Raw genomic sequence first — 25,078 nt, 5'->3', positions numbered from 1 at the left:
ACTAAACGTGCGGTTCGCAGCAGGCAATTAATGCATCAAGCGGCTTGTCGATGAGACTGCTTATACGTCAATATTAATATTCATCAGATGTGAAGTGTCCGGCGAACGTCCAACTCTCGTCAGCAGCCGGAGATAGCTCGATACGATCCAATAATGGAATGATTGTCGCCTGTAAATTGTTCGGTAAAGCAGTTACACTTGATGGAGTAAATAAAATGAAAGCAAAAAAAAAAAAAACAAAATGCTCCTAAGCTAGCTTACCACAGCAGAAACTCCAAGCGTAACTTGCGAAAAGTGACCCACAGAAAGTTGCGTACATTGCGTCGAGATGGACAGAGGGCAGACAACGCACAGCGTGCCAGTACGGTGGGTCGATCGATGGGATCACCGTGGTCCCGTGCGATCGAGCGTATCGTATTTAGATTGCTGCAAATGACGTGAGAGGAGGATGCAGATTGCATTGTTGGGGATTAGTGTTGGATTAAACAGCTCTTTTGACTGGGCGGAGCGAGTTGCCCACGCTCACCTCGACGAGTGGTGAGCGAGAGCTAGCTAAATCAAATCCTTTTTTTGTTTGGGAGAATGTGGGATTACTCCGGAATGGACAGCGATTTCAATTTCAGTAACATCTGATCCTGCCGTGCATTCTGGAGTTGAAACCGGAATTAATATTGGAGATTAATTTGGATTACTCCAGAGCAAACTGCGCAATAATGCGGAATAAATTTCGAATTGATCCGGAGTAATGACTACGGTGTAATCTACGGAATGCCTCCGAAGTTTGATGGATCCGACACCCCCGGAAAAATGAAGATTTACCCATCTCTACTGTACACTGCTTACCGTAAAACGAGAATTAAATTCCTTGGCATAGACTTTAGTGTGCCCATGATGCGATCAAAGTGCTCCTTCGCCTGCTTTGCCATGTACGCCAGATCTTGTTCGGTGAGCCGTGTAGCGAACTTGCCACTCTTCAGCTCGAGCGGCCGCTGTAACAGTATTTCCGCAAACGTACGATAGTCGGCCACGTGCAGCGCGTTCGAGTAGTGCTGCATTGCCGCGTGGTCCCGCAGTACGATCGCTTCCCAAAAGCGGCACAGATTTTCCCGTACCGTCGGATCGAGCTGCTCGTACAGTCCATGATCAAGTAGCACCAGCTGCACACGCTTCGCATTCGATGGATCCTGTCGCACGAAAACGTTCCCCGGGTGTGGGTCGGCATGAACGAAACCGGTCGAAAAGATTTGCTGTCCGAACGCAGTAAACAGATTCCTATCGACCAGAGACAGATCGAGCTGCATTGCTGCAATCGAATCAAGATCACTTATCTTGCACCCGTCGATAAATTCCGTCGTTAGGATGCGTTCGTTCGTCAACTGCCACAGGACCTTCGGCACGTAGACGAACGCAAACCGGGCCAAATCGTTCGCGCATCGTTCGGCGTTTTTGCCCTCGTGCACAAAATCCAGCTCCTCCCGGAGCGTTCCCTGCAGATCGTCAACGATCCATCCGAAGTTGTAATTTTTGTGCACCAACGCAACCAGCTTCTGTAGGAAGCTGATCGTGCGCAGATCGCCCTCGAACCGCTTACGCAGATCGGCGTACTGAACCTTGACCGCAACCTGTTCGCCCGATTTCGTCACGGCACGGAACACTTGCGCCAAGCTGGCGGCCGCTATTGGTTCATACTGGAAGCTGGCAAACAGCTCTTCCGGCGGGCAGCCAAAATCTTCTATGAACAGTGACCGCACTTCGCCCGGCTGCCGGGCTAGGCAGCGATCCTCGAGCTGGCGCAGCGTATCGACGTACTCCTTCGGTATGATGTGATTAATAGCCGCCACACCTTGACCGATTTTAATGTACAGCCCACCGTTGGCGAGGCATCCGTCGAGCAATTTTTTCGCCGAACGTAGGTGAATCTCGGGCAGTACTGTTTCGTATCGGCCGTCACCTTCCTGCAAACCGTACAAGCTCCAGGCATAATCGAGCGTTATGCTGAGACCGATGGCAAACGAGCGTGCGAACCGTTGGGCACCGTGCACGTTTTCGAACCCGTTCGCCAAACCATCGTACGTGGTGGCACCGGCTATGCACCCGGTCAGTCCGTATGCAATTCCGCGCGTTATCGATCGTTTCCGTGGCACACTTCGTGAGGAGTGTGCTGTTGCTGAGTGGTGCAGGTGGCATGATCGGCGTAAGGTTATGTTCAAAATGGGCCAAAGCCTTTTGGCCATTTGTTGTGCGGTGAGCAAAAATATGCACAGGAATTTCACAGGACTAACTAGGTAATCCCATCATGACACTCGCTTTCGAACCGTTTTGTTTATGTAATTTTACATGGTTCGCGGCCGGTTTGTTTACATATGCAATGACAGCTGACTGCAGTGCTACAGGGTTACCCAAGACCGACCAAAGTAAGTAGCGGAAATTGGCGGTGGAAGACATTATTAAAATACAGGTAAAATACTCGTCGATTTATGCGCTTAGCTAAAAAAATATCGTTGCTTCGAGTGAGATTGATCGTTAAAAAAACTGCAACCCGCGAAGATAGAACGGCCGAAAAGGTGTAGAAGAGCCCTAAGTCAACTGACATCATCTGTCAAATCAATAGCCGGCATGCAGTGCCGTAAAGTTGGTAAATATAAACACATTGCGTGCTTTTCGTTCCGTTTGCCTTCAGAGAGAACAAAATGGTTTAAAAGTGTATTTTAGCTGTTTTAACAATGTCCAGCATCGTATTCAATACCTTTCGAAGGTGCTGTCTGTACCGGTTTCGTACTCAACTACTGCAGCGACCATTTTTTGTCTCGCACGACTTTTGCATACCACAACCAGCCGCCGGTTTTGCTCATCGAAAAGCGAAAGATGCTTTTGCTCACCTCGAGGCAGCTCACAGCCCCGATCACTTTGGCACACTGTCCCCGCAAGTGGACGAACCGGAAACACCCGACGAAGGGGATGTGAGAGAGGAAGAGTTCCTGCAAAACATACCCACCCGGGCCAGTAAGCTATCCGTGCGCCAGTATGCTGACATGATCAAGGATCACCTGAAAAACAATCGCATTCGGGAAGCGTTGGATGTGGTTGAGGTGCGCATGAAGCAGGACCGTGTGAAGCCGGTAAACTATCACTTTAACCTGCTGATAGGTGGCTGTGCACGGGTCGGGTATAGCAAGAAAGCGTTCCAGCTGTACAACAAGCTGAAGCAACACGGTCTGAAGGTGACGGGCGGTACGTATACGTCGCTGTTTAACGCTTGCGCCAACTCACCGTTTCTTGCCGATGGACTGAAGCGTGCCAATGGTTTGCGCGAGCTCATGATCGAGAAGGGTTACGAACCGAACGAGTCGAATTATAATGCTATGATCAAGGCGTACGGGCGATGCGGTGATCTGAAGACCGCTTTCCAGCTGGCGGATGAAATGGTGGCTCGCCGTTTGAGTGTCGGTACGGATACGTTCAACTTTCTGCTGCAGGCGTGCATTAGTGATCGTGAGTATGGGTTCCGGCATGCGCTGCTAGTGTGGCACCGGATGCACCGTATGCGGATCAATCCGGATCGGTATTCGTTCAATTTGTTGCTACGTTGCGTGCGGGACTGCCAGCTCGGTGATCTGGAAACGACGGAGCAAGTGATCGAACAGATCCTGAGCCAAAGTATTGCAGCTGGCCAGCAGCAGCAGCAGCCGTTACTAAAGGCGCCTGATGAAGAGAGTACGACGACGCTTGTAGCAAACGCGGACAGCAGCGAACTGACCGACCGTCTCAATTACGAAGGTGTGCCGGATCTGCTGTCGGCCAACCCTCACCTGGGCAGCTTGGTAAAGCTGGGCGAGGTACGTAAGGCGGAAGACCGTTTGCTGCTGCTCGGTGGCACATCGAACGTGTTGGGCGAGATGAAACGCTGCAACGTTGAGCCGGACATACGAACGATGACCGAGCTGCTGGATGTGATCCCGCCAACGTACGCTGCGGAAAAGCACCTGCTGACCACGATCAAGCAACTAAAGCTGGGATGTGATATTGATTTCTTCAATATATTGATCAAAAAACGATCGATGCGTTTCGATTACGAGGGAGCTAGGGTAAGGGAGTAGAGCAGCAAATGATTTTTCCTGTCTTTCTTACTAATGCCTAATTTTCTTTTCGTTTCTTCTCCATTCGCCCCCAGGAAGTACTGTACATGATTGAGGCAGCGAATCTGGAACCGGACATCGTCACGTACGGTGTGCTGGCGCTCGGCTGCACCACACAAGAAGAAGCCCGCTCGTTGCTGAAAATGATGGAACAGGCGGACGTACGCATGAACATCCAAATTCTTGGCGCTATGCTACGGCAAGGTTGCGCCAAGCACAACTTCCGCTACATCACGGAGGTGCTAAACATTGTCAAGCGCGAGCGACTAAAACCGAACGAACCATTCCTGCGCCACCTCGAACAGTTTGGTAAGGTGTGTGAAAAGCGGGACCGCGATTACGACGCTAAACCCGGCAAAAGGGGACGGGACGAGTTTAAGGCGGAGTATAATCGATATCGGATGCAGTTGGATGCGTGGCGCGAACAGATGGGACTGCACGGGCTGGCACTGGATCAAGCGCTTGGGATTGTGCGTGACCATCCCTGGGAACAGTTTAACCAGCCGCAACCGGATGGGTTTGAGGCGGTAAAAAATCCAAAGCTAAGACACGCGCGGAAGAAACAACACTCGATACGCCGGGTAGATGTGGAAGCGATCGGTGAGGGAGAGGATAAGGAGAAGGAGGAGGGGGTGGTACGATTGGTAAGCGATGGACAAGCGGTAGAGAAGCAATAAATGCGCTATCTGTGTAGCAAGTGGTTAGCGAAAAAAAAGGCCACGCGTTTTGATTTTTGATACGTTTAATAATGCTCTCTCAATTTATTTAACCTTCTCTTCTAAACGGTGTTAAAACCTTCGGGATAGGAGGGAGGAAAGGGGGAAACAGTGTTCGGACAAGCGTGTCATGTTCGTGTGGTGTGTGTATCTGCATCTTCATCCGGTTCCGGCAATCCTTTGTCACTCTCTGCATAACAGTCAGCATAATTAATTACATCGCTATTTCCTACCATTACTAAACTTTGGGATTGAATCGTTACATTCTAACTTGTCTAATATATAAGACACAATGTTTATTATAACGTTTGCCTCGCTTCCTTTTTGTGTGCAATCGCACTCTAGTGCCAATTTTGTTCGCATTTTCGGGGGACATCAATCATGATCGTGTGACCATCATTCTTCGTGTGTTTTGGAAATTTTTGTTTCCTTTCGATTGTTTCCTAACTTTCTCCGAGCATTTGCATTCGTTATTTACACACATCTTTCCTAATAAAAAAAACAACCCACACACACGCACACGTACAAATTAACGTTACATGTTATATGGGTGTGTATTCTAAAATAAACTTTCGCACAAACATAACATTTCTCATGCGACCGACTACAATCGCATCTCCCACTACGCGTGTTCTGTGGGGATTTGTTTCCTCCCCATTTTCCCGTACACGCTTGTATCTCTACACATGTTGGGAGGATTAGTACTACTAAAGCTATCAATCGGGATACTAATTATGATTAGCCAAGTTCAAGTGTTTCCCCCCCCCTGTTTAATCATGCTTTTTGTGGGGTGTTGGGTTGTTTTTTTTTATCGACAAAAATAAAAGGGCGGAAAATTTCGCTTACAATCAATACTTTTTACCAATTGCGTTCGAGGTGTTTTTTTAAACTTTCGTAGCTTTTGAGAGGGCTTTTTTTGTTTCAAATTTAAATTCGTACATGCAATGACCGCCAATAGCATAAGACCACCAACAGTTATTGTCCAACAGGCAAAAATAAGGTTTCTGAATAAGGTTCGATTATTAGTAACTTTTTTCGGTTATGATGAAATTATCGCTAACACGCATCAGACAATTAATCAATTTTAAAATTTAAACAAAAAATCTACATAGTTTTGGGCATCCCTTAGTTACATTTTTACAAGTTTTTGGGTTGAAAAATGTCCAAAAATATATTAGTTTTTTTTATTATTGCACAATCATTGTTGAATCATGTAGTTCAGTAGTTAATGATCATTCTACCAAAATTTGGTAAAGTTATACCAAGTAGAAGTATCGAAAATATTTTCTCGAAAAAGCTTACTTAAAAGGGATCTTATATTATTGGCGGTCACTGTATGTTCACTTCCTCTTCCGGAGTGCACATTTGTCACAAAACTTTGGTACATTATACAAGTGTGACTGTGTCTGTGCACGTGGGGTATGGTTCGTTATTTTGAAATTCGAATTTAAAAAAAAAAAGAAGGACGCCACTTTTCTCTAATACTACAACACCCTTCCATACGTAGAACCTTTTTTTTTAGTAGAAATTGCTGCACCACGCCGGTTCCGAGGAGGAGACAACACCGACCGGTCGGCTCGAGATCATCGGTGACGGTTGCGTGATCGGCAAACACTGGAAGACGTAGTTCGTGTCGTAATTGTTGTCCCAGAACTGTTCGCCACGGCAGTGAAACCGGATCGCCATCTCGATACGCTGCCCAACCTGCACCGAGTTGCCGTGCAGCGTGAAGCTAAACTTGTCCGAAAACCCGTCACACGAATTTTCCGCGTACACCGCTTGCAGATCCGCATAGCTGCGCCAGTTGTCGAGCGTGTACCGTACGTAGACGGATTTGTGAAAATCCAGATTCCGTACACGCACCGTACCGGTGATGGTGAGCGTGATCGGATCGGTAACGGCCGCATTCTCCAGATTAACCTGCTTTTCGCGCACCCGGTCGAGGAAGCAGGGCAGTGCGCCCGGTTGCTGAAACAGCGGCACCAGCACACGGTCCGCTTTCGGTCCGAGGCTTATCAGTTCCGGCATCGGTTGCTCCACGACTGGCACGATCGTGAGATCCTCGAACGCGGACTGCGGCACCTTGGGCACCTCGTCCATAAACGTCCGCACGTCGGTCAGATCGAGCCCAAGCACATCGGCAAACCGGACGATCTTCTTGCGGCCCGGTGTACCCGGTGGAGTTTTCCCCGTTTTCAGCGACGAGCATCGCCTGATGCGCTGTGGTTTGCTTTCCTCCTCATCTTCATCACCCGACGACAGTGTGGCCCGACGACCGCCATCGTGCTTCCTCCGATCCTCGTCATCCTCCACCTCGTGATTTTGGGTACAATCGTGCAGTATCTTCTCAACTTCCGCTATCTGAATCGTTGCACCGCGGCCCGTTGTGGTGCTTTGCTCACCGTCGGTGACCACTGTTGCACCATGATCATCTTCGTACTTTAGCCCGTGGCTTATGAGACCGAGTTCCGTGTCCGCATTGATGACTGTACCGCGTGGCATGATCGCATGTCCGTTGCCGATCCGGTGGGCTGATGCTGTTGTAGAGGTGTGGGTAGCACTGTCCGGCACATCGCATCCCGTCTGATCGTCCAGCGGTTCCAGGGTGACGTCCTGCAGCGTGCTGTTGCTGTTCGAGCTCATCCCGGTGAAGGTAGAATTGTTCGATTCGGTCGACTGGGACGGTGGCAGAGACTCGGAACAGCTATCACTGTCGACGAGTGTGCTGGCTGTGGTGTATCCCGGCACGTGCCCGTTCGCCGTCTGACTAGTTCGAATGGGGCCGTTAAAAGGATTGCTATTCGTTGAGGTAGCTGCTGCTAGTGTGTGTTTGTGAGCGATCGTCTCGTCCACGTTTATCGTGGAATTCGGATCACACCGGGCACTGTCCCCGGTCGTCAAGGGCGTGTACGGACCAGCCGTTCCCGTTGATCGCAATCCACCAGCTACACCACCGGGCACGATCGGACAATCGTAGTACTCACAGCCGCCGACCGAACGTTGCTCGGGATCGGAACTGTCCGGATCGTAGAACTGACAGTCGGAGGAACTGCTGTGACTGCTCGCCGCCGAACCCTGGGGCGTGGAGCAGGGAGATGAGCAGACGTAGCCTGATTCCGGTGCTTGCACTATCGTCGGATCGTTAACCGGTGCAGTGGCGGACGGTAAACCGGTCGGTGTGGCCGTTGCCGTTTCGATCAGTCGGGTGTATTCGCATTCTTCCACCGGTGAGCTGGGACTTTCCGCTTCCAGACCAAAGTCAAAGCAAGAGTCGGCCTCGTGCGGTACTATCATGCGCAGCGGCTGGAGGCTCGTTACACCTGTCTGGTCGTTGGACGCTGCCGATAGCCATGTGTTTTCTGTGTGCTGTTGCTGTTGTTGGTCCTCCGCCGTAAGTCGACCTTCGTCCTCATCCTCATCACCGGTGCTGCCCTGTAGCAAAAGGAACAATCAATAATGAAACATTAATTGAGGCAGACAAGGATTAGGTTGCGAACTACTCATGATGGGCGAAGGAGCATGGCTTATTAGTGGTGTAATGGTAGTGATACATCGAGCGTATGCAGTTGAAGAAATTGATTCTTTTCTACAGACATGTATAGCATGAGTTATGTCAACTAATGTGCGTAGCTATGTACAAAACATGGAAGCCATATCAACTCTAGATGATGGAGCCGATCCTATTTTTCCAATATGCTGTTTTTTGCAGATAGGTCCAGGGACCATATTCCGGTCATCTAACGATTTTGAATAATTGTCAAAGAGAGCTTTAACCGACCAAGATAGACTAGATCCCAGTTATGGATAAACTACCCAATAAGGATGAGAAGATCTTGGAATCTACGATCGCGAACGTGATCTACTACTGGTTAGCTTGTACTTTGATATCCTCATTTTAGAAATCAATGTTTACATCAGAAGCTGGAACTTATGAAACTCCTTTTTCATAAAGGAGGTAAGTGTTGAGATGAAATCGGGTTTTGAATACCAAATTCCTCACGAGGATACCTAGACGAATTCATATTCTGTCTAAATATGATCTGATCTACAAGCATAATAGCAGTGCTGATCTTCAAGGATACTACACAACTACAAGATGGTGGTTGTAAAACCAACGCCCATTGCCATTGGCCCAGTAACGGAGCACATTTAAAGCAGCTTTTTACGATAAAACCAACTAACAACATGCAGTATGAACTGATCCATTAAGAGCTACATAGGTTATGACTGGCAAAACAGAAGCATCCATTAGTCATACGCTAAAGGACCTATCCTATCAGGTGAAGCCTTACCTGGGAGCCAAGATTCCGCAAACGTGACTGCAAGCTTCGGGCGAAGGCTTCGGCACGGCTCCGGCAAGACATACCGATCGGCAGGAGTGCGGTGATCCCGCACGGTCTGTCAGGTCCAGTCGCTGACGGATCGCCCGATGTGGTCATGGAAGCAAGGCAGTTTCTGTCGGGAGAGGATATAAACCACAAAGCAGACGAAGGCACACAATCAATCGAAATGGTCCGGAAATAGAGTCACTTGCATGGATGGAGCCGTCCTGAGACGAAGCTGATACGCTTACAGAGGAATTAATGGAACGGTGGTGATCATTCGGAAATGAATGCCAGATGGTTAATTAAAACGATAAATTTTGCACATACGATAAAGGTATGACTGATACCAGCGAGCAATGACATTTATCTTTGGATTCTCAAGCAAAGACAGACACTTTAAGCACTTGAACGTTGGATCAGATTACAATTAAATGGAGTGAAGTAAAGGAAAAAATGGCCGACTAAAAGCTACAAGCGGAACGGATTCTGTTTTGCTTTAATAAACCGTCTCTACGATCACGCTTCCGATTCCGGATGATTGGATGATCGGATGGGTGAATGGAATTGGCATACGCAAAATAAAATCTAAATCGATATTCGGGAAGACGGGATATAAATATTTGTGCCATTTTTATTTTTTTATTTTTGCAACTCTTAAGATATCTTCGAAAACCTGCTCTTGCTGGTGCTTTCGACTTCGTACGGTGTCCAAACGACAGCAGACAGAAACCCCGCAAGCGAATGGATCGTTCTTCGATGAGAAGAGCTGCGCCGTTTTGTTTGCCGTTCGGCTATATTTTCAATTAAATTTATTTATGGCACGAATGGTGGCCGCCCAAGAACGCGGCGACGACCGCTTCTGACGCATGTGTTTTCGCTTTCCAAAGGGTGTGTGTTTGTGTGTGAGATTGATGAATTAAATTGCTGATTCGTTCAAGAGCTGTGTGCGATTTGTTTGTATGTCTTTTTTTTTTTTGGTTTGATTCACTTGAGAACTAAGGATTGGGGTCTGATTACAAGGTTGCTGGCCTCACAGAGAAATTGCACTTTCGTTTAAACTTTCTCTCTTTTCTAGAGCATCTCGCGATCATACACATTATGCGTTCTCGAGGGAGCTCAAGAGCAAAAGTATGCATCAAAGGATCATGATCATGACACAGCAGTGTTTTTGACAAAATAATTTATTTTTTCGCTCGTCTCTTTTTGGGATCTTCTTAACAGAAACTGGTTTCGTTGTGCCGTTGTGACGTTCGCGCCTCACGAAGTGCTCTTAAAAGAATCTCAAAAACAATTCGATTAAAAAGCCCTCGTTCGAACGCCAAACCTGAATCTGAGATGATAATCTTACAGCGAGGTTTTTACGAACTTTCTATAAATACTGTTGCTGTCTGGCGCCTTTTTTTGTGGCATTCGCATATCGTACGATCCTGTTTCCTTAGAGCGAAACGCCATCAACAAACCAATAATGTGGCATCTTGTTCTTGTTTGCTGAAAGGAGTGCGCGCGCCTGTTTTAGTGAAGAAGCGAAGTGACAGTACAAATGTCGTAATGCTTGTTTTGTTTGTGAAATGCATTGTAAAGGTAATTCAGTAAGGATGAGCATAATAAACGTGTTACAAAATGGAAAAAGCGCTTAAATGTGTTAATAAATATAATAAATTTACAAAAACAATAAATCAAAGGGAAGAGAAACGTAAATAATAAAAAGGAAAACCGGAAAAATGGTACAAAAACAAAAAGTTTATAAGAGAGAAATAAACAGCAAAAGAAGCAAATATAACAACAGTGATCAAGCACTGGAGTAAGAAAAAATAAAAAAAGCTGAAATTGGTTTTTTGAAACCAGTTTAATTTGATACAAGAATCAACAGAACATAACAAAAAGGAAAAAATGTAATGAAAATATAAGACGGAAAAAAAGACGACGAGACATATGACGAAAAACTCGAAAGAAGTAAACAAAAAAAAAACAAAAACAAACGCGTTATACGAAAAAGTATTGACACGTGTTTGAGAAAAATTCTTAAATGTGTTCTAAGCAATCAAAAAACACAAGAATCAGGCAGAAAATAAGACAAAAAACAACCAGAAAACAATGAAAAACAAACAAAAACAAGAGAACAAACAAAAATAAATAAATAAAACAGACTAACGAAGAAGATAAATCAAGTTAAAGCAATAAGAACCTGATCAAAATGATCCACCACCAGACGTAGAGTGACCAAGCTTCATGTAATCTGGAAGAGATAAATTAAAAGGATAGTTAAAAATTCAACAGCCTCACGTACGGTGTAAACTACAAACAAAACATCAGCTGATTCCTGCTTTCGGTGCGGAGAGGTACAAGGGGCAAGGAAGAAAGTAACACTTGAAGGTTAAGAAAATGCGTGCGCGTGTAACCACCGAACTGAGCCGCCGACAGGGGATGGGCAGGGGTTTTCGTGTGGACGAGAAGGATAAAAGCGAACGCGATATGGGAGTGTCTTAGCAAATCCGGTTGAGACCGATCCGGAATGCTTCGTAAGGTCCTATTCTTAGCACTTTTGTGCTATAACAATAATCAACGAATGAGACAAGGGATGTGCAAACACCAAAAAGAAAAAAGGAGAATCGAAACCTGACGAGACCAAACGAAACATGATTGTGATGGCGTTTGTTGTCTTCCCTACATAAACACGCACACGTACGTAGAATCAATGTCCCCTTATACATCTATCATCGGTTCGGTAAGGTGGAGAAGATTCACAACCTGAACAACGCAACTCGCAAGGCATGTTGCCATTGATGCAGACGATCAATGGGAAGGCATAGCGCAATGTTGCTCCGATGTGTTGGACCCCCGGAGGACATTCTCTGTTTGATTGCGTTTGTTGGTATCCTAAAAAAAGACTAATGTCAATGTCGCACGCGTGTAACAGCGGACCACGATCCTGAACATCACAAGCCGAACGGGTCGTAGTATGACCACCGAAAAGTCAACCAAAGCCGGATGGTTCAAGCCGTTGTGTTCGTGCGAACATTTGATTAGACGATTGACCGATTCGAGCTCGAGGAGACGTGTCTGCCAGTGTCATGACGGGGCGATAGTACTAATTATCGAGCGAGAGTAGAAGCGTCAAACGTAGCGTGGTACAATTTAATTATAGCTAAGTTTCAATGATGAACTATTAATGCCACTATGATATGCATTATGGTTCGGGTTGCCAGCATATGAAGGATGCGGTTGGCGTTATTGAATTGGAAGTGTGGTATGTGGTAGATGAAACATGACAAAAGCTGGTAATTTACTAACTGAGTTATGTTTTCCCTCACGATAGGCGCCCTTCGTCGTGGTCAAGACCGATATTTAAGAAAATGTTTAAGAAATATCATTAAACTGACACCGGACTATCAAGTGGTTATGTACGCCAGAAGTAATTATTTATTAATTGGTACTTGATTCTCGGGGATTACAAGGCCTTTTATAACGGTGGTTCGATTTGATACACAATGGATGACATTGTTCAAGCTTCATCTGGCATTTTTGGACTTAAGAGTCCGGAAATAACAGACTCTTGCCTTGGATAATGGCCGTTGCCTTGGAGAGGGGCGGTGGTGTAGGCGACAGCGGCGCCGAAGTTCATACGGCAGGTCCGGGGTTCGAATCCTATCCGGACCGTCCCTCCGTAGTGAGGACTGACTAACCAACTACGTGGCATCTGCAGTCTAGAAAACCATTTCGATGGCCGGCATGACCTTTGAGGTCGTTAAGCGAAAAATAAGAAGAAGAAAAAGACTCTTGGCTTCTGGAAATCCCGGCAATAGGACTTTAAATTGACACAATTGATTCATAGAGACATGGTGGATGACATTGTTCGAGCTTCATCTGGCTTTTTTGAACTTCAGAGCCCTGGGATGAGCGGCTCCTGGTTACCGGGAATCCTGGTATTAGCAATTCAGATTAAAATGCTTCGTACATGGGTTAAAATCAGACCTCAGTATTATCGAACTGCCTGAGTCTGATTATCGATCGTTAATGATCACATCCGGCAAGTTCCAAATAGTAGGTCGCCTGTTGTAGTTGTTTGGTTCGTGGAGAATCGTGTCTGCTACAGGTTGTACAATCTCCTGCGATCCAGAAGGCTCCAGCAACACTTTAATGATACTATGCTAAGCGAGGACGCCAATGCTCTCGTCCTTTTCGAACGGCCTGTCTTTGGTGGTGTGTGCGAGCAGGGCGTGTGGTGAAGGAGAATGAACCACGGGCTAGCTGTGTTGTTTGGCGGTGCTGATATCCTGACTGTAGTCAAAGCCGGAAGGATACGTTGGCTGGAGAACTTGATGAGGATGCCGGACTCATACCCCACCAAGAAGGTGCTCGTCAGCGACCCGTTCAACACGAGGCGTAGAGGAGCACAGCGAGGTCGTTGGCTGGATCAAGTGGAGTCTAAGCTATCGAAGATCGGATGCAGCCGTGAATGGAGGACTGCAGCCCTAGACCGAGATTCCTGGAAACTAATTGGAGACCTGGCCCTGTCGACACGAGCTAGTGTGTTGGGATGGGGGATTATTATTCCCTTCCGTAAGAGGTTCCCTAACCCATGAGGCCCCCTGATCGGTGAAGCTTTTTTCTCCGGCGAGGCCCCCTTTGGGCGACGAGACCTGGTCCGCGGTGAGACCCCCATGGCGACCGCCACCTCCGCCCATAGGTTAAATCGTCACTGGACGAAGGAGCAAGCTGCAAGATTGAATCAGGTGGAGTTGAACCTGTCGGAGATCGAATGCAGACGTGGATGGAGTAATCCTAGACCGAGTTGCTTGGAAACGGATTGTCGTCATGGCGTACTCAACCTTGAGTAGGCATTTCTGGGGGTTCGATCTTCATTTTGATGAAACCGGCATAGCTGTCTCTTGAGCTATTGTGTGGAAGGATATACTAATCGAATCCTTTGTCGATCGATCTAATTAATTTTTACCAGAAGATCATTTTTGCATTACGGTTTGACGACCTTTTATTGGTTTATCGAGCTGGTAAGGTCATGTCGATCATATAATGGCTTAATAGACTGACTGATATTGTGTAGTCGGGTAGGCAGTCCCTGGAATAGAGAGATTTGATCCCTGGTTTTGGATCGTTAGAAAAAGCTCTCAGTTAAAGCAACAGCAAAAAATTTGTCGTTAAGTTAGAGGCTTCAAAAGTCTCCAGTTTTTCACAGACTCCCAACATAAGCATCATTAGAACAATAGAACAACTAATCTCGATGAATGTATAAAGTCGCGAACTAATTCACACTCCACCACTATCTGCCACGTGCCAACATGATGTAACGGACTCTCGCATTATGATGCTGAGTGGTGATCTTAGTTCTTCTTTCAAAGCGTGTTGTTTATGAAGCTGCGAAAAAATGTTACTGTTTCTTCCAGCCAAATGCACTGTAATGAGCAGAGAAGTACGGTAAAACCAAAGATTATAGCTCAACACTAGTTTGCAGTCGCAACAATTGCAAACACAGCACAACACCATGTCGCTTTCATGCAATACCCACGTGGAGTTTGCACTATGGAAATAGTAATTGCATCAAAAGCAAACAAAGCACACACAAAAAAAAATCATCCTCACCCGCGGTTACGGATTCGATTCGAAAGGGGATCAATTAACGAACGTGCGGGAGATGTGTACGATTTCGCCCCGGAGAGCTAGAGCACTTCTCCATTGCACTTCCTAATCGTGGGTAAACATGAACCGTTGCACCGACCTGCCACGGACCGGTGTAATCCATCCACCGCGTATCAGCACCGTACACCGTAAACAATAAACACATTGGCGTTATCTTCTGACCACACACACACACACACACACACACACACACACACACACACACACACACACACACACACACACACACACACACACACACGTAGACATTGCTTTGGCTCCGGCGTCTCGCAAGCGTCGGTGGTGAATTCGTTAGCGGAATGTTTACCAACATTCACAACGCTCGCCGATAACAACAGCTGAGAATGGCTGAGGCTTAAACCACTTACGCAGAGCAGCAAAACGCGGGGAGAAACAAAATTTTAAAAAATACGGTATTCCAGAGAGGAAAACATTTTAAAGCTGGATTTGAGGGGTTGAATGGTCGGGCAGAAAAAATTAAAAAAAAAAAAGCTGTTTCCATTAAAACTCGGTTTGTTCTCACTGTCAAGGGTGAGGAGCACGATTTGTTTAGCGCCAGCGCCAAATGAATCACTCTGACGGCTTGTGGTTCTCGGATGCTTATCACCGATGGGACGTGATCTTCACCGGGAGCTTTCAGTGATCGGTTCTTTGGCTGTTGTGAGTATGATGCTTCCGTGCTTGAACTGAAGCGGCTATTAACGCTAATAAAGAGTAACGGTTATGACTGAATGGCTTTTTAAAAAGCTTAATTAAAAATAAAGAAAACAAAATGATCAGTGGCAGTGAAATGCCCTGTTTATTGACGCTACAGTGACGAAAAATAATCATCAGTCGATTTTGTACTGATCGCGGTCCGAATTTACACGCAAGAAAGTGACATGGAGACGCCTGGTGGTCGGTTCGCAGTACACATTCCCACCGGCTCTGCCATAACGGGTAGGCAATCAATTTGGAACGAATTTCTCAATTTATGGATTTAGGTAACCGGCAACCACGGTCAAGGACAAAACAATGAAGCACGTGCGCGTGTCAGAAGATTCAAAATTCTATAAAAACGAAAATAATAGTTAAATAAGTGATGCTTTTTTAACAATTTAAATACGTTTCAGTAACAATTTCTTTAGGCACTCTCTAACAATTAAAAAAAAAAACCATCCAGGCCCAACAAGTAAATGATGAAAGGCGCTTCAAAACATCATGACGCCATTGACACGCGCCAGTTTTTACAAGACATGGCCGTAAATTCGGCCAGACCCTTTTTTTACGTAAAACTGGGTGGAAACGAGCGAAAGCGAAATATCGTACGTACAACCGGAGCGTGTGGTCACCTTCAAATGACATTCCTCCCATTACTCTTCGGTGGGCGGCCAGTGTGCGTCGTCGAAAGATATATTATATTGGTGCTGCGTTTTCGCTGATGCACTTTCAATGGTGTGGTTTTTTCGAACACCTCCCCGGCTGGATGGACGGCGCGTATGAGCGTTACGTTTATGGGACCTGCTATGACAATGCAGTTTGCTTTTTTATGGGTGTGTTGTTTTTCCTCCCTCCCCCCCCCCCCCCCACCAATGAATGGGCATGGGAGTGCCAACTGCATTCGATGGACGGGCGGATAGGGGATGGAAGCGATCCGAGTTTGATATAAGGTCAATCGAGATAAGAATGATAGGGAAGGTTGGAAGTTTGCTGGGTCATAAAGTAATTGAAGAGGAGCGTCCATCAATACAAATCTTCGTCTACTTAAAAGCAATCCTTTTCTTAAGTAAAATGCATAACACCTAAGCACATGATCTTTAACGTCTCACTCGATCATCTGACCTTTTCTACACGCGGCGCCATGTTTCCAAGCTGGCGGCGTAATTGGTATGCCCACCCGATCGTCAGACTGTCTGGCTACCACCGCCGAGTCAGTTGATGAAGCTGTTCCATCTAAATTCAGCAAAAACCCCCCCCGAGTGTACACCATTGATGACGGTGTCGGATGATCAGCTGGTTCTTCATTGGCCAACTACCCGCCCGCCAAAGGGCTCGGCCATTGGCCCCCATTTCGTAGCCATCCAATAGCGTCAATCATCACCTGATCGTGACATTTCACCCTGATCTACCTGTGCATCCTTGGGGTGTAGAGGGAAAGAACGCCCACCACACAAACCCGTGGCCGAGGGAAGAACGTGTACTAGCGGACAATGTTTGCTTGCTCGGTGTGTTGTAGAATAATTATCACACAATTACAAGCGCAACAAACTCTGAAGCACAAGAAAGGGGAAAGCAAATCAGGTGAATTTGCAAGTAACTCCACCAGTGGTTCAAAGCCGATGAAGGTAAGAGGAGCGTTCTGATTTGGCAATGGTAACAACAAAACCAATATATTCAATATCACCGTACACCGTGTGATCATGATTTGGATGTTTATTTTTATTTCCACACACACACACACACACACACATACTGCTGTCGCGGTTCTGAAGTAGCAGAAGAGGGCGCATACGGGGTATATGAAAATAGATTTTTCTTTCAATAAGGAAAGAGAAAGCGACCGCTCACAGGGCAGCAAATACGGACACGCTAACGTGGGAGCAGATGTGCAAGATGTATAACGCGGCAGGTGTGTGTGTGTGTTTGTGAGGTAATTTCGCACAGATCCTGATCTTTTAAAAGAAAAACACTGTAGTAGAATATGATGCCCAGTCAAGCCCTTAAAAAACAAATGAAACCATTTTTTGAAAATTCAAATCCATCGTTTGTACCTGTCAATTGGTTACGAACAGTGAGAGGATAAGAGGTCTATATATGGTCAAAACTTTTTTCTATAAGAAATAAATAAGGATTCTTGATTCTCTGTTTCACTAACTGTATCGACATCAATCGGAAAGATTCCAAAGAATCTACAAAAACAAACATAAAGAAGCAATACAAGAGATTTTCAAGATCTCCTCATCAATCGACATGTGCGTCCATCAGAGAAAACACAACACTCCCCTCATCAAATATACACAAAGAAAGAAGCTGAGTAAGTGGGGAAAGTGAAAAATTGGATCGAACCCATCAACGCGGTGCGCGGTTGGTGCTACACACGCGCTGTCAGTCTGCTATGGACACCGAACTAACCACCGCTGGAAGAGTTCAAATGGAGGTCATAATGATTTTCGTCCACTCCCGAAACAAGGGGATTCTGGACGCGCAATCATGCGCGTATGCTCTGACAAATAAGCCCATCTGCCGCTAACTCACCGTAGCTCTATGAGAAGTCCAATAACAATCGCGGTCACGGTGACGATGATGGTTGGCTGATCGGCGCCGAACAGATGCCGGATCAGCTGCTCGACTGCAAAACCACCGGTTAGGGTCGACGAGTTCGGTCGTAGCTTTCGCACTGTAGCGTACCAGTCTGTCGGGTTGTCGTTGCCTGTCGCAGTTGGACAGTGTTGTCGCCAAAAGGTCCGCTTCCTACACTGCGACTGCTGATGCTGCTGTGTGCACAGATGATGCTCGGTGAGCACAAAGCTTCGTTGCACTTGTTAGGGTAGACACACGCACCACACACGTTAGGACAAGCGCACCGCGATACGTTGTCACACGGAAGATTAATAATATCACTATAAGGCTATTGCATTATACAACAATATAAGAACCAGCACCACCGTCAACACTGCTGCACACTAGAGACAATGTAGTAGCACTAGCGCACCAGAGTAAGATTATGTATGCACCGACAGGGACTGAAAGAAGCAGGATGAGCACGTGTATATGTCTGTCTGTCTTGGTGTGTGTGTATGTGTGTGATGCAAAGGGGAACGTAAAGAGATCGATGACGATGGGGGGGAGTTGCGTGTGGTTGGTTGTTTAAAGATGCCTTTTTTTTGCTTTTGGCCAACAAACAACCGACAATTTGCCCTTAGTGCTCTATCGAAGGGTTCTGCGTGAAGAAAACGAGGCTGCTTAGACGATCATCGCTTGCAGTAAATTCTCACTTCTTGCTTCTGTTGTGCACCAGCGCCAGACTTTAGCTTTTCGTAATTTATCTTCCCAGCACCTCCGGCCGTGACCACTTGACACTCGCTCGTTTGTAACAAGCACTTTTTGAATTATCTTCCTTTTCTCAAGCGAAGAATTTCACCACATCACACGCACGCCACGTTCTTCACCGGGGTTTTCGACCGCAATCGGAAGAACTTGTAATACCGTCACTCGTTTCACACAAGGATCACCGGTCTGACGTTGATCCTCGGGATGGAAGTTATCACTCTCGTAGCCTCTCGTGTGTCAGAGACGTCGAACGAGAAGATTCTTTGCAGCGAGCAGAAAGCAGTCGCCCTTCCTGCGATGAGAATAGCCACAGGGATGCTATTCGTCCAGAAAGGTTGTTGCGGTGGTTATGCTTCGTCCTGACGGTTACACGCTGTCCGGGTTTCGGTGTGCGAACCTCCTACCACCAGATTACCGTTTCTGAGGACGAATGGGAAGGAAAGAGAAATTGATGAATGGTAGAACTGAACTATTTAAGCAAAATGTTCTCGATATGTCCTTTCGGACTTAAAGGGCATCGAAAGGAAAAAGTAGGTGTAATGCAACTCCACAGGCACACAGGAAGCCTCTCTGGAAGAAAGGTCAACCCGAGAAGGTCCTTACAATTGCTCGATCGATAGTTGTTGTATTGGTTACACAAACACCTTGCACACACACACACAGCCACACGAAGCACTTTACATTGTTCGTTAAATTTTCGCGCGCCAATGTTGTCGGGTGTAAAATTAGTTAAGCGCAAGGATACATTCCGTAAGGACATCATCACTCGAGCACGTGGTGCTGCTAAGGTTGCTTCGATCAGTACAAACACTGCCATTACACCAGTTCTAGCACCTTCCCCGCGATGGTTAGCAATAGAGCGGAGAAAGCTAATCCCGTACGTTCACTGTTGCTCCCCCCACCCCGGGTGGGCGAGAAAACCCGTATTTAGTCCTTCTGATTAGGTGCTTACCGGTATGGCACGATGTCGTTTAACGGTGCAAAACCCGATCAGGTTCTAGTGACCGAGGGGTTGATCGGTTTTCGGAGGGATTGGATGTTTGGCGTCCAGTGCTTCCAGTGTCCCTAGAAGACGTGTTCCCACCACCTTACACAATTCACAGCATTCACACTAACACAACACACCTGGTCCAACCACTTTGGAGGACTGGGAGGGCTCTGGAATTCTAATCGCGACAACGACTCCGACTCGTTTGATGTGTTCCTCCCGATTCGCCGTACCAGTAGTGGGGGTGGTAGGGAGGCTAGAGTGTGAATGCTTGTGTGTGTGTGTGCGACTGGGCCTTGTGTTGTTGCGTGTGAGGGTGGCTGTGTCAGCAGCGTGGCAGCACCCTGAAACGGAGGCACTCGAAAGATGTTCCGTAGCAGACGTCGCTTTGGCAAAGACTCCCCAGGTCAATCCACCGTGAAAGCGCCAGCGGTTTCCTCGCCGTTGCCGTTTGTGCCAAGCCAAAAGTGTCAAGAGAAGGACGTTGCAAGGTCGCGCGAGCTCGTTCGCCCTCTACTCGCGCTGCTCACCAGCTGATATGTATGTAATGCTCCTCTCTCTCTCTCGCTCGCTCTCTCTCTATGTAAGCTGTCAAAATGTAAAGGAATCTCCGAACATATGTACGCGCGCATTCAGTTTCGTACTCAATGCATTGCAAAACAATGATGCGTTTCTTGGTGCTCTTTTACGCTACTCTGGCTTTTTCTCTCTGAATTGGTTTTTTCGTCCCTCTCTTACACACTGTTTATGTCTCGTTTTGATACGTACAACGACCGCGTGTGAGAGCATAAAATGCGCACGCGTTCTTCGGATTTACTTATGCCGGTGAGATGTGTTTGAAGTTTTCGGCACTCTTCTTGAGGCTCCGTCCGTTTGATCTTCCAATTGTGGATGCATTTTGTAATATTGTGTAAATAGCATTGGTAGTACAACATTTTCTCACTATTGCGGAGTTACAAGAGCATATCAACCGGGTGCCCCGATTCAATCGAGTGAGGTAAATTTATTGACATAAAACTGAGTTGCGTGACAATCATTCAGACAATCACTAATTGTAGATGAAAATGTAAACACTTGCATCACTTGCATTACCTGCACTTGCTCCTAGTACGATTCTATGCCTCAATTCCGCACCTGGAAAGACCCTCCTACAACATGCTTTTTTATGATACTTTCACTCTCGTTTGATGTTCTACGAGAAAGAGAATGTGTCGAGATGAGAGCAATTTTGTCTTTTCTCTCTCCCTCTCTTTAATGCTCGTTTGACGTGCTTAACAGCTCTCTCATGCTCTAAGGTAAATCCGCCTACAAAATCATATTTATCAAAACCTGTGTTCCAAAAATCACCATTCTTCGAATTGTAGCTTAAAATCTGAATTAAAATGAATTAAATTCGGAATTAAAATGACATTCAGTACAAAAACCAATAAAAAAATATCTCTTTTTTTCGAAGAAGAACAATTCCTCACAGAAGATTTTGCTTATGCGTTTGATTTTGCAGTACGGATTATCGTTTTAAATCAAAAAGATAACGCAATAATCACCTGATCAATTCATCATTTTCGGTTGAAAATTATCTTCAAAGAGAAGTAAAGCAATTCGGGAATTTTCGTCATGCAGGCTATGGATGGGAATTTAGGTCATTCCGGATCCGCGTTGCTTTTGGCGGATCGATAAACCGGTGCAATGACCCCGTTAGTATTGGCTGCATGTGCAATGACCTTACGAGGAAGAACACATGATTAGCGGCAGGAAGTGTATTACTTTGTACATGAAAAATTAGAAAAAAAATCAGCATACCGATGCAATTGAGTTGAGATGATTCCTGTTCGATGATTGCTGATTGTCGCCAAAAAGAAAATAGTAAATAAAATTTGTGGTGCAATGTGCAAAGGTGCAACAATAACTCCACTGTTGTGCAACAGTGCACTTGCATCAACATGCAATGCCCACGCTCGAGCGTGCGTGGTGCTTGCCGATGCAAGCCCACTAGACCACGTGCTTTCAGGGTTGAATGAATCCTGACTCGGCGGACTCACAACTGCAACAGTGGATGACAGATCTTACTAACACAAAAAAAAAAATAAGATGCAATTTCCTACCCACACACATGCGCAGTACTACACACATTCTCCGCTGGAGTCCTGCGGTTCGACACGATCTATGACGTCACTCAGGAAAACAAACACCCCAAACATTTATGTGTGCTCTAGTGGCTGGCGCGCACGCACGCAAATTTTGCGTCCTTGGTACGGGACGGTGACATTTTGTTGAGGGCGGACATTTGTTTTTATGTAACAGTCAATCAGCACAGAAACGAAACCATCATAACATACCGGTCGATTGTTTGTGTTTTGTTGGGTGTATTAGCGGGAACGGTCAGGACACTTGAATCGGGACGCTGGAGTAGTGGTAGCAGAAGGTAAGAAAGAATGAGCCTTATTGGGCCGGGTGCGATATTTAATTTGGTACTTTGTTTTTCATTCTACACGAAAGCTAAATCCCAAAGGAATCAGGAGGAAGCCCAGCAGCGTCATGACAATCAGCAGCAATAGTGCCCTGGTGCTGCACAGCCGGTTCAAAAACATGACCCGCAGATTTCGCTTTTCACCGAGAAGACGCCAGTACTGTGTCCTGACATCGGCTGTGATTCTGCTCATGGTAGTGCTGAGTGTGTTGGGCTACCTTTTAAGTGGTATGCACTACTGTTTTGACGTGCTGGTTGAGTGGAAGATATCGAAAATAGTAAGTTTTAAAGCGCGCCACAAACGTGTATGATAAATTAATTAATTTCGCAACATTTACACAGTGCAACCAGTACTACACGAACGACATCACTGGCTACATGTGCCCGGAACTGTGTGCCGGTGATACAATCTCGGAGTTCCACTGTCCACCGGCCCCACAAACAGCCAACTATCCCTTCAATCCTAACCGCTTTCTGGCACGTAAAGCCCAACAGTTGGTGGTGGTGAAGGTAATATTTGTTCAGATACTTTATTCGGATTTCCAACCATACTTACCCCGAGGGGGGGTGGGCTCTTTCTCCGCAGCACGCAGTACCGGACGCAAGCTACGAGAAGCTATCCTGGATCGATAGTCACCGCCAGGAGGAACACTTTCCCACGGAATCGGAGTACGTGGGCATCGTGCGGCGGTACATCGAGTTGCGGTACAATCTGCAGCTACCGTTCGATAAGCTGAACGGTTTGCTTAAACTAAAGAACAAAAACAATCACATCCTGTTTCGGGCCAGCATGCGCAATAGCTGGAACCTAATCCAGAACAACGAGTACCTGTTGAGCCGGTTGTACGAGGAGAAGGAAATCTTCCCGCAGGTGATCGGTACGTGCGGTGATCTATTCCTAACCGAGCTGCTCGATACGGTTGAGTTCGATGAGCGACGGTACCATTTTACCAACCATATCGATCTGTCCAAGTGGCGGTACCATCTGAAGGTGGCGGTGCTGATACTGGACTATCTCGAGGATATGGCACAGAATCGGTTCCAGATGTGCTCGGTACTGTTGGCGGGATTCGGTATTAGTGATAGTCGGATGAAGTACCACGACTTGCGGTACATCAGTACGGAAGCGTTCATCGATCGACAGCTTTCCGATGGACGGTGGTGTGCGGATGATGCCGACTGTAGCTATCATGATTGTCGCAGCCGGTGCAACACCACTAGCCGCACGTGTACGGCGGGATTGCTTAACAATAATCTTCAAATTGTTTGCGAAAAGGTAAGAGAAAGATCACTTTTTTGTTTAACCTTCGATTCAATGACCAAAAATACACCATTGCTTCTATAACCAACTACCTTACGGGTAGGTCATACATTTTGTATGGGAGATTGTACTTCCCCGGGTAAGAAAGTTAGCAAAGTTTGCTCTGCTCGTTATATTTGTATGAAAATTTGACGAATGATGAGGCTATTTGTTGTCTAACTCATATCAGTTAATTGAGAATTTAGTAAAATCTTCTTCTATTTGTTTTTTGTTTTTAAACCTTGTAACACATATATTTACAGTAGCTTATCAAGTGCCAAACATAATTCTTGTAAGTAAATATGCACTATCCGCTTCATAGAACCTATATTTTTTTATTAGGAAAATGTGAAAAGTAAGAAATAAGTGTACTTTTGTTACATCTTGTTACAAATTCAAGTAATCAATTTATGCAGACAATAAATATAGGCAATGAAGTGTCATCCTTAAGGTTTTGTTATGGTTCCAAATTATTCAAACGAATGACTAATTACTCACATTCGTATAATTCAAGCAATTACCCAGGTGACCAACCGATTGGTCGCTCACCGAGGAATGGATCATTCATTCTTCTTCTGCTGGGCTTAACATCCCGGCTAGGTCTCGTCGACCACCAAATGACTTTATCACACTTGCAGATACCACGCAGTTGGACAGTCAAATCCCCACTTCGGGGAAACGGTCCGGTTGGAATTTGAACACAGGTTCTGACGTGTGAAGACAGGCGCAGCTGTCGCCTTACGAAAGGACCGTCTCTGGATTAGTCATTAATAAAGCCAAAAAGCGGGAGAGATTATGCCAAAATTTAAAATAATGTGATCATTATGAGATTTTTGAAGCCCTTCCATTAAATCACTTTAAAAGTGCCTTAATTTTTACGGCTAATTCAAAAACAAAATAAATAAGTTTTACAACACAAAGATTGCCATCGTAGATGCAAGTATGTATATTACAGCTTTTGGAAGTGAAAAATAAAAAGATACAAACTTTATAATACGACAAAAAATGTCAACATCCATACAAAATATAAAATAGGGTTAAAAAATGAAAAGTAAATCAGGTTTTATTAAAAAAAAACAAAATTTTATCTGGTATTTTTGGTTATAAGATAGAAACAATGTTTTTCTAGCCATTCCAAAAGATTTCAAATCATTGATCATTGAAATAAAGCTTAATACTTATTTTCTCTTCCTGCTAGATATTTCGAGGTACTACCACGGAACCGGGCATTTTGGTGACGGAAAAGAGTCCCAATCGGTTGCTTCGCATCCTAGATCGCTGTGCACAGCCTGTTAGCAGATCGGACGTCGATACTGCCCGTCCATGGGGTGCCTCGAAGACGCTGAAGAAGCAGCTGTACAATGAGCTGACCGGGATTTACGAACAGCTTGCCTCGTCGCTTTACTCCTAATAATTGCAAGCCTCCTTGCCCGCCATTTCGGGACCAGTGTTTGGATGGACA

General features: G+C 45.9%; 5 protein-coding genes across 6 annotated transcripts in view; 3 read left to right on the top strand and 2 right to left on the bottom strand.

Moving 5' to 3' along the window:
- Window positions 1-25,078, top strand: part of LOC126562723 (E3 ubiquitin-protein ligase RNF185-like) — a 382,489-nt gene that overhangs the window by 84,446 nt on the left and 272,965 nt on the right. The window lies entirely within an intron of this gene.
- On the bottom strand, window positions 61-2,234 carry LOC126561970 (uncharacterized aarF domain-containing protein kinase 5). The gene is made up of 3 exons (XM_050218367.1): window positions 844-2,234; window positions 262-426; window positions 61-169 (listed from the first exon to the last, which is right to left on the bottom strand). The coding sequence occupies exons 1-3, from the start codon at window positions 2,232-2,234 to the stop codon at window positions 61-63; spliced, it is 1,665 nt and encodes a 554-aa protein (XP_050074324.1).
- Window positions 2,724-4,813, top strand: LOC126560947 (pentatricopeptide repeat-containing protein 1, mitochondrial). Its single transcript, XM_050216898.1, has 2 exons — window positions 2,724-4,085; window positions 4,172-4,813. The coding sequence occupies exons 1-2, from the start codon at window positions 2,724-2,726 to the stop codon at window positions 4,811-4,813; spliced, it is 2,004 nt and encodes a 667-aa protein (XP_050072855.1).
- LOC126561776 (glycogen-binding subunit 76A) lies at window positions 6,371-18,246 on the bottom strand. Of its 2 annotated transcripts, XM_050218093.1 has the most exons (4): window positions 18,067-18,246; window positions 11,363-11,413; window positions 9,145-9,307; window positions 6,371-8,284 (listed from the first exon to the last, which is right to left on the bottom strand). In XM_050218093.1, the coding sequence occupies exons 3-4, from the start codon at window positions 9,289-9,291 to the stop codon at window positions 6,371-6,373; spliced, it is 2,061 nt and encodes a 686-aa protein (XP_050074050.1). In that variant the 5' UTR covers window positions 9,292-9,307; window positions 11,363-11,413; window positions 18,067-18,246. The 2 variants fall into 2 exon arrangements, with proteins under 2 accessions (XP_050074050.1, XP_050074051.1); XM_050218094.1 differs by lacking the exon at window positions 11,363-11,413.
- On the top strand, window positions 22,385-25,027 carry LOC126563638 (divergent protein kinase domain 1B). The gene is made up of 4 exons (XM_050220282.1): window positions 22,385-22,594; window positions 22,659-22,826; window positions 22,903-23,592; window positions 24,815-25,027. Exons 1-4 carry the CDS (start codon window positions 22,385-22,387, stop codon window positions 25,025-25,027), a joined length of 1,281 nt encoding a protein of 426 aa, XP_050076239.1.

The sequence above is a fragment of the Anopheles maculipalpis genome, chromosome 3RL (assembly GCF_943734695.1).
Source record: "Anopheles maculipalpis chromosome 3RL, idAnoMacuDA_375_x, whole genome shotgun sequence".
Classification (NCBI taxonomy): domain Eukaryota; kingdom Metazoa; phylum Arthropoda; class Insecta; order Diptera; family Culicidae; genus Anopheles; species Anopheles maculipalpis.
Note: the sequence above shows the minus strand (reverse complement) of the source record. Positions and strands in the feature narration are given on the sequence as shown.

Excerpts from the sequence above, each read along its gene's own strand:
- LOC126561970 (XM_050218367.1), bottom strand. The coding sequence starts at position 2,234 with ATGGCCAAAAGGCTTTGGCCCATTTTGAACATAACCTTACGCCGATCA. Across the intron at positions 427-843 it reads AATTTAATTCTCGTTTTACG|CAATCTAAATACGATACGCT; the intron begins GTAAGCAGTGTA and ends CGTCATTTGCAG. Across the intron at positions 170-261 it reads CGCTTGGAGTTTCTGCTGTG|GCGACAATCATTCCATTATT; the intron begins GTAAGCTAGCTT and ends AACAATTTACAG.
- LOC126560947 (XM_050216898.1), top strand. The coding sequence starts at position 2,724 with ATGTCCAGCATCGTATTCAATACCTTTCGAAGGTGCTGTCTGTACCGG. Across the intron at positions 4,086-4,171 it reads TCGATTACGAGGGAGCTAGG|GAAGTACTGTACATGATTGA; the intron begins GTAAGGGAGTAG and ends ATTCGCCCCCAG.
- LOC126561776 (XM_050218093.1), bottom strand. The coding sequence starts at position 9,291 with ATGACCACATCGGGCGATCCGTCAGCGACTGGACCTGACAGACCGTGC. Across the intron at positions 8,285-9,144 it reads TGCGGAATCTTGGCTCCCAG|GGCAGCACCGGTGATGAGGA; the intron begins GTAAGGCTTCAC and ends CTTTTGCTACAG.
- LOC126563638 (XM_050220282.1), top strand. The coding sequence starts at position 22,385 with ATGACAATCAGCAGCAATAGTGCCCTGGTGCTGCACAGCCGGTTCAAA. Across the intron at positions 22,595-22,658 it reads AGTGGAAGATATCGAAAATA|TGCAACCAGTACTACACGAA; the intron begins GTAAGTTTTAAA and ends ACATTTACACAG. Across the intron at positions 23,593-24,814 it reads TTCAAATTGTTTGCGAAAAG|ATATTTCGAGGTACTACCAC; the intron begins GTAAGAGAAAGA and ends TCTTCCTGCTAG.